The sequence below is a fragment of the Rhinichthys klamathensis genome, unplaced genomic scaffold (assembly GCF_029890125.1).
Source record: "Rhinichthys klamathensis goyatoka isolate OS25496 unplaced genomic scaffold, OSU_Roscu_1.1 h1tg000469l_1, whole genome shotgun sequence".
Taxonomy (NCBI): Eukaryota; Metazoa; Chordata; class Actinopteri; order Cypriniformes; family Leuciscidae; genus Rhinichthys; species Rhinichthys klamathensis.
In genome coordinates, this window is record NW_026606958.1 from 292578 (window position 1) to 300563 (window position 7986).

A 7986-nucleotide genomic window follows, 5' to 3' on the forward strand; every position below is an offset into this window, starting at 1 on the left:
TTTCACCGGACAGAAGGTCTGCGGTTCTGACAGGCTCGGTGATTCTTCTGATCAAGAGAGAATGGGACAGGATTTAGGTTAAAGAAAAACAGCCGGTGAGTTTGATATGACTTTGTGGCAATTTTCTCCCTCTTAGAGTATTATTTTGTCTATGTCAGATTTTTTCATGACTTTTAACAAATAGAAAGACATGTAAATTGTAAATCAATGCTTCAGCCTATTGCTCTAGGGGGAAAGGATCATGACTATTGTACCTACATCAGGGGGGTTTGCAGTCCCTCCCCGAGTGTCTCCGATAATGGAGGTGGACACAGAGGAGGACGACGAAGACACAATTCCAGCTCCAAGTGCAGGACGTTTATTTAACATCAACAACAGCAACAACAATGAGGAGTAATCAAAGATCATTAGATCAATAATTTAATACTGTATAATATAATATAATGTAATTTTATATGAATGTGTATTCGTGGTAATAGTGTACTTTGCTCTCCATATAGGGAAGCCAAGAAGAAGAAGAAAAAGGAGAAAAAAGAAAAGAAGGAGAAAAAAGAGTGAGTAGCACACTAATCTTATGTTTGACATATTCTGGTTATAAATAACGTTTGTTACCGTATAAACCTTTCTGTTTTTCTGTAGCAAAAAAGAAAAGAAAGAGAGAAAAGAGAAGAAAGAAAAGGAAGAAAAAGAAAAAGAAAATGAGAAAGAAAAAGAAAAGGCAAAAGAAAAGGAGAAAGAAAAAGAGGAGGGGTTGGTATCTGGATTTTTTATCAGTCATTTCTAATCTGCGATTTACAAAAGGTTAAAGTATCACCATTGATTATTGCTCATGTCAACTTCATTTTTTTCAAGGCCCAAGGAGGTGTTTGTGATTAACCCAGCGGGATTCCTGTATTATCAATGGCTGCTTATAATCACAGTTCCTGTCATGTACAACTGGACAGTTATAATTGCAAGGTAATAATTAGAAGTGCATGTTTTATTAAGACCAGGAGATGAGAGAAGAATACAAAATTGAAGACGTTCCCTTTTTTAACCTCTGAAGTGTGCTTCCTTACATCTCCATTAGTCTCTTACACTCATATGCTCTAGATATGATAATGGTCATATATTCAGCATCGAAATCCAACATAATACATCAAATTGGAGCATTTTGTAAGCTTGATAAATGGATGTAATACTTTTTTTAGAGTATTCATATTGTGTATCTTTGCATAGAGCCTGCTTTGAGGAGCTGCAGCATGAATATCTACTGATATGGTTCCTCTTGGACTATAGCTCTGATTTGATTTATTTGGCTGACATGGCCTTCAGAGCACGAACAGGTGAATCTAACATCATTAGTAGAATTAGATGTCAATTTGTGTCATGATTTCATGTCACCTTTTTTTTAACCAGGGTACCTGGAACAGGGCTTGCTTATCAAAGATGAAAAACTCCTCCTCCAGCGGTACACCGACAGTCTCCAGTTCCGCTTCGACGTCATCTCTATGCTACCCACGGACATCTTCTACTTCGTTTTAGGGTTGGACTACCCAGAGATCCGAATAAACAAGTTGCTCCGCCTGAACCGCATGTTTGAGTTTTTCACCATCTCAGAAACCATGACCAACTACCCCAACATCTTCCGAATCTGCACTTTGGTCATGTACATCATCATCATCATCCACTGGAATGCATGCCTCTACTTCTCCTTCTCCAAGTCCATCGGGTTCGGATCAGATGCATGGGTGTACCCTGATCTCAACGAACCAGAGTTCGGAGAACTCATGCGAAAATATTCCTTCAGCCTGTACTGGTCTACGCTTACCCTCACCACTATCGGAGAGACGCCATCTCCGGAGCTAGACTCTGAGTTTCTCTTCCACGTAGTTGACTTCCTGGTGGGCGTCTTGATCTTTGCCACCATTGTGGGTAACATTGCTACAATGATCTCAAATATGAACGCAGCCCAGGCTCAGTTCCAATCCAGGATCGACAACATTAAGCAGTACATGCATGCGCGGCATGTCAGCAAGGACCTCGAGGAGCGTGTCATCAAGTGGTTTGACTACCTGTGGACTAACAAGAAAGCACAAAATGAAAGAGAGGTGCTGAGGTACTTGCCAGACAAATTACGGGCAGAGTTAGGCATGAACGTGCACTTAGAGACCCTCATGAAGGTGCGGATCTTCGCCGACTGTGAGGCGGGGTTGCTGGTCGAGTTGGTGTTGAAGCTCCGCCCTCTAGTCTTCAGTCCTGGTGACTACATCTGCCGCAAGGGCGATATCGGGCGGGAGATGTACATCATAAAAGAAGGCAAACTTGCCGTGGTGGCTGATGACGGCATCACTCAATTTGTCGTCCTTGGCGATGGAAGCTACTTTGGTGAAATCAGCATTCTAAACATCAAGGGCAGCAAGGCAGGGAACCGCAGAACAGCAAATATTAAAAGCATAGGGTACTCAGACCTCTTCTGCCTGTCCAAAGATGATCTGATGGAAGCTCTGACGGAATATCCCGAAGCTAAAGCAATGCTGGAAGAGAAAGGGAGACAGATTCTGCTGAAGGATGGTCTGCTTGAGCTGGACCCTACCAAACTAAAGCCAGATGAGAGGGACTTGGATGAGCGCGTAAACCGAATGTACAGCACACTGCAGATCATGCAGACCAAGGTAAACAAGCTGCTGGCGGAACAGGAGGAGACACAGAAGACTATCAAACGGCGAATTGTTCAGATAGAGCGCTTGGCTGGGGAAGAGGTGGAGGATGAAGATGAAGAGGAGGAGATGGAAAAGAAGGAAGAAACCCAGGAGGAAAAGAAAGAAGAAGAGCCAGAGAAAGAGAAGGTAGAAGAAGACAAGGAAAAGATGGAAGAAAAAGACGAGGAAAAGATGAAAGAAGAGACCGAAGAGAAAAAGAAAGACGAGGAGCCATAGGATAAGAGGATAGGAACTTGTGAGAATTACTCTGGATGAAATTCACAGATGAAGATAAATCTAAACACTAAATACGTTCAAATTAAAAACAAATACTTCAATCTTGTTCTTATACTGTAGTAACACTAATTGGTTTAGCCAATTTGACTTTGTTGTGCAGCCAATAAATTCTTGTAAAGGCAACTACAAATTTCTTGTCCAGCAAATTGTCAATTAGCAATACCAGTTTTAATTTGTATTCCTTTCTAATATATATATATATATATATATATATATATATATATATATATATATATATATATATATATATATATATAGGCTATATATTTTTTTTTTCATAAAGTAAATCTTTTCATAAGTACAACTCCAACATCGCTCTGAACATCACCACACACTAATAGATAACAACAGTGACAACAAAATAACAGCAGCTTAAATAAAAAACTGCTAACAGAACTGCTAACCGAACACAGCATTATTTATTCATGTGGCAATGCATACTGGGAGCTCTCAAATCAGTAGCATTGTTCTATATTGTTTTTTTTTAGACAACTGTTTAGGGTGTGCTATATTGAGTATACTGTGAATTCCGTTTCTTTTGGGTTTTGATAAATTGTTTCTTAATAATAAAAATATTAAAGATGCAAATTGTTGCACTATACTGACCAGTCAGCATCCAAGACTGAAACAACCAATTTTAAAAGGTGTTATGGATCAAATAATATTTATGAAAACAGAGATTTGAGGCCTTACCAAGTAGTCTGCTTGATGGGCACAAGGGTGCAGCAGAGGACCAAAGATTAATGACCCTTACCTCTTCAAAACCTGAAAATGACAGCATAAACACATGAAGTTATGTCGTCTTTTATGGAGCCACTAAACTTTGTTGAAATGTGCTTGAATGGGGTAAATAAAATAAAAAAATCGAAAGTTTTGTTTTGAACGTGACAATTATAATAGTCACTAAAAAATTTCAAAAAGCAAGTATAAACTGTTTATAGAAGGTTTTGAGACATGTGAAGGGGGCGGTAATTTGCCTGCGTCAGTTGTTTCGACAAAGGAAAGGGAAAAAAGACTTTCGCAAAGGTTGCGGGCTGTTTCAGGGATGCCAACTCTGCGGTTTTAAGTAGGTTTAATGTGTTTTGAGAGGGAGGAATACTTGTGAGGAGCCTTTAAGTCCCTGTAAACTCCTTTATGAAAACAGTTGTTCATGATTAGGCTAGTGGTTCAACGGATTACAAAACTCACAGCTCGGATCATGTTACGGTTTTTGAGTGACGGATCGGATTATTTTTCAGATCAGCAAGAAAAAAGAAAAGAACAAATGCACTAAATAAAGAAAGTTCTAACAAGTATTCAGATACAGAATGTCAAATAACACTATATAGTGTTCACTGTATAAATTAAATATAGATTAATCTTTGTGTTAAAGCTGTGTGTTGTTGTTTGATTAACATTGCAGCAGGTAGACCTATTTATCGGAGACCTAATGCACAGATCCATGATGATACACATCCGATTTCTTTCTCAAAATGTTGATGTTCAGTTCACTTAAACGTACAGTATGTAATTTTTGGCCACCAGGGGTCGCTAATCTCTTACAATAACAAAGGCTTATATCGATGACGCAAAGCATCAAGCGGAATTATGGATCTTGTCGTCAAGCTGATGGATCTTTTATGGATGAGTGAATACAGTGATGTTTTTAACATGACTGTGGTATGAAGCAGGGCGCGATTGCTAATGTGAGACCTTTTTTACAGTCTATGTGAGAGACGTAACGTTATTCCAGCGCCACACGCAACGCGAGTCTGGCGGGTATAAAGGAATAAGGACATTTCATTCTACCGAACTACACGCAAGTGCTGAATTAATAATTAACTCACAGGTCAGTTTATTAGACGAATTAAACTTGAGGTAAGTTAACGCAGCACTGTTTCACTTGCTCTAACAGTTACACTATCACACTAAACGGCATTTGAGTGTGTCAATATATTGAGGTTGTTTTTATGAGACTAGCAGTAAGCTAGATCAACATTAGAATAACATACAGATCATATTCTAACATTTAATCATATTGAACTAAATAACATGTACATTTGCTCACCTGTCTAATAAAGTATGCAACACTCGCGTCTCTGTCGAGTCGAAGTTATGCCGCGTTCCAGGCAACCTGTAACCCGTGTTTTCCCAACTCGTAACTGGGAGTACATCGTTCCAGGCAACCTGTAACCCGTGTTTTTCCAACCTTATAGGCCTACCCGTGAAAGTGCACTGGAACGGCAGTCAAACCCGTGACTTCCCACCCGTGAATTCGTACTAGATCGATGTACTCCCAGTTACGAGTTGAAAAAACACGGGTTACAGGTTGCCTGGAACGCGGCATAAGTCGCAGACGTGGAGCTCTCGGCATAAGATGTTGATCTTCGTTCTAGTCCTCTTTTTGTCTCAAAATCTGCTTGCCATGGTCCAAAATGTTTGAACAAAACAACAAAAGCGTGAGCGTCTTGCTAAGCATAACCCAGTTGTCCACGTCTGTCGCCATGGTTACTATGGCAGTACGAGCGGAAACCGAGGGTAACGCGGATATGACGCCATTGACTTGCGACTCCTCACCCCTGCTGACACGTCCCGTTTCCTTGGTTAAAATCGCAATTTTGTCACGATTTACAAATAGTTGGAAACATTGGAGATATTGTAAGTAATCAACTAAACAAAATATATAACATTGGCCTAGTGGTTTTTGGATATTTTACTGCAAAAATCCTATTGTACCTTTAAGACATAACCGACTGTGTTTACGAGAATATTTGCAGAGAGGGGTATTTTGACATAATATTTTGACATAATTTTGTGTGTCTATTCTGATTTTCAAGTTGATGTTAATGCACAACAGTTACTGTAAAGTATGCATTTTAGATGTTTAGAGTTATGATAGCCTTATTGGACTAGTTTTGCTATGCAGACCTGGCAACCCTGACGTGTTTATACTTTCTCCTAGCTCCTCTGAATGCATCCTTTCTCCTCCTTCGTCACATCCACGTGGTGCATTTAAGTGATGCATCCTTCATCATGGCATACTTTGATCGGTTTCCAGATCACAAGAAGAAACCACGAAGAACCATTTGAGTGTTGATAAGCAGCCCGTGAAGTGTTTCATTATTCACTTTATGCTGAGATAGAAAAAAGGTAACACATGCATCCAAAAATACATACATACTTAATTTTTAACCTTACTTGGATTCTCAAAACATCCCCAGGCAATTTTTGTGGATTTCAAATCTGAATTTTTTAGTTAAATGGCATGTACGCAGATAAGTGGTTTTAAGATGCAAAGATTTAAAGAGCCAGACTTTTGACATTTAAAAAAAAAAACATTGCTCAGGCCTGTAATGGCTATAGCTCTGACTACTCCTTTCATGGCAGTTTGTACAGACCTGCTTTTAATCATGATGTTTTCCTTCTGGCATCCTTCAATTTCCCTTTGGCTGCATTATTGATAATGCAATTACAATTCTACAGGTATGCATCTGTCAGTTTTCGGTTTTCTAAAAGTTTAGGTCATTTTTTCATTTTGAGACATCTTTTTTAACAGTGTTTCATTTCCATGAAGCCTTTGATTCAGTCAGGAATTATTAGGGATCCTTTGGATAGAAGATACCATCTTATATGTGGAGTGGTTACTGTGTGTGTGTGCCTCAATATTATCTATTCTTTCATTTTGAACAGTCCCACCTGTTCTCTTCTCCGACAATTTCTGTCACATGTGGACACTTATTGTATTTGCTCAGAGAGGTGATGAGAAAAGGAAGTAAGCTGAAAAAAAGGAAATGAAAGAACAGTGGAAGTATGTCTCTCATGGGAAAGCAAGATAAAAAAGAAAGCTATTGCCTGTGATGTCAGCCATGAAAAGGGCCCTCAACCGTTTCGTCTCTTGAGCAGCTGGAGCTACGCGTTTAATTAATTAGAATTAGTCTGTCACTTTTAGAGGCAAATCAAAAAGGACCATATGACTTTCCTTCAAGGAGAAGTTACTTGCTGAATTAACTTGTTAACACAAGTGTTGGGAATATGAACGCATAGGTACAACTTTTTGTTAATTTGAATGAAAGCTAGATTGGAACATGTATGAATGAATGAATGAATGTGTGATTTATGGGAAGGAGAGAGAGAAAGAAAGCAAGCCAGTATCATTGAGACAGAAGAATCTGATGGCTTGATTTGTACAGTGGTCAGTCAAGCAATTTTATCATCCCATTTGGCCTGTCAACGCAGGGACACTCAGCCCACCGCATCAATGAGAGCACAGGTGGCTTTTTCTAAGAAGCCGATTGGAAGAGCCAATGCGAAATTTCTTATACGAAAGAAATGGTGGCACAACAAGGGTCTATCAGTAGGGAATATTGCGTCTCGCTGAGTATTGTCATCGGACGCTCTGATTTGAGCAGTTAATGGAAGTCACTTAGGCAGCTCACACCAGGATGGTTTGGAGTCTGGTGGCAGAAAGATAGACCACAGCATGTAGGAACCTGCATTTTGGTCTTACAAGCTGGTTCTTCCTTGTACTTCCTGTTGTTGCTTAGAATGCTTAAACACTTAACTGTCCCTTTCTATTAGTGTGTGTAACTGACCAGTTAGCCGGTGTGCTATTGTTTCTCCTAAACAATTTACTTCACGATAATAGCATTTGCAGTTGACCGGAGCCGCTCTGGCAGGGAAGAAAGCTGGCCTATTGGAAAAGTGACATCCTTTGACAATGGCACTCAGGGCCAGCCTGTGGGTTTCTGGGGAACCGGGCGAGGTCATTAAAATGGACCCGCCGGTCTAAAAATTGTTGTAACTTAAAAATATGCATAAAACCACTGCAGTGTGATGAGTGGAATCACACTGTATATACTAAATGTATATATAATTATGCACTGAAATTATGCACTTTTTTTTTTTACACACAGTGTGTAGGGCCTATGTAATATTTATTTAGAACAACTGGGGCAGAACTATGTATAAAAGTGATTATTTCTTTCAGTTAAAAAAACAGATTTTGCAGAAAATTTTCTGTCTACCGTGA

General features: G+C 39.4%; 1 protein-coding gene across 1 annotated transcript; it reads left to right on the plus strand.

Annotated features, from left to right (window-relative positions):
- Positions 1-3064, plus strand: cnga1a (cyclic nucleotide gated channel subunit alpha 1a). Its single transcript, XM_056236859.1, has 7 exons — positions 1-95; positions 230-393; positions 501-554; positions 640-750; positions 853-957; positions 1219-1325; positions 1399-3064. The coding sequence occupies exons 2-7, from the start codon at positions 242-244 to the stop codon at positions 2916-2918; spliced, it is 2049 nt and encodes a 682-aa protein (XP_056092834.1). The 5' UTR covers positions 1-95; positions 230-241; the 3' UTR covers positions 2919-3064.
- Positions 3065-7986: the final 4922 nt, after the last annotated feature.

Excerpts from the sequence above, each read along its gene's own strand:
- cnga1a (XM_056236859.1), top strand. The coding sequence starts at position 242 with ATGACTATTGTACCTACATCAGGGGGGTTTGCAGTCCCTCCCCGAGTG. Across the intron at positions 555-639 it reads GAAAAGAAGGAGAAAAAAGA|CAAAAAAGAAAAGAAAGAGA; the intron begins GTGAGTAGCACA and ends GTTTTTCTGTAG. Across the intron at positions 958-1,218 it reads TGGACAGTTATAATTGCAAG|AGCCTGCTTTGAGGAGCTGC; the intron begins GTAATAATTAGA and ends ATCTTTGCATAG.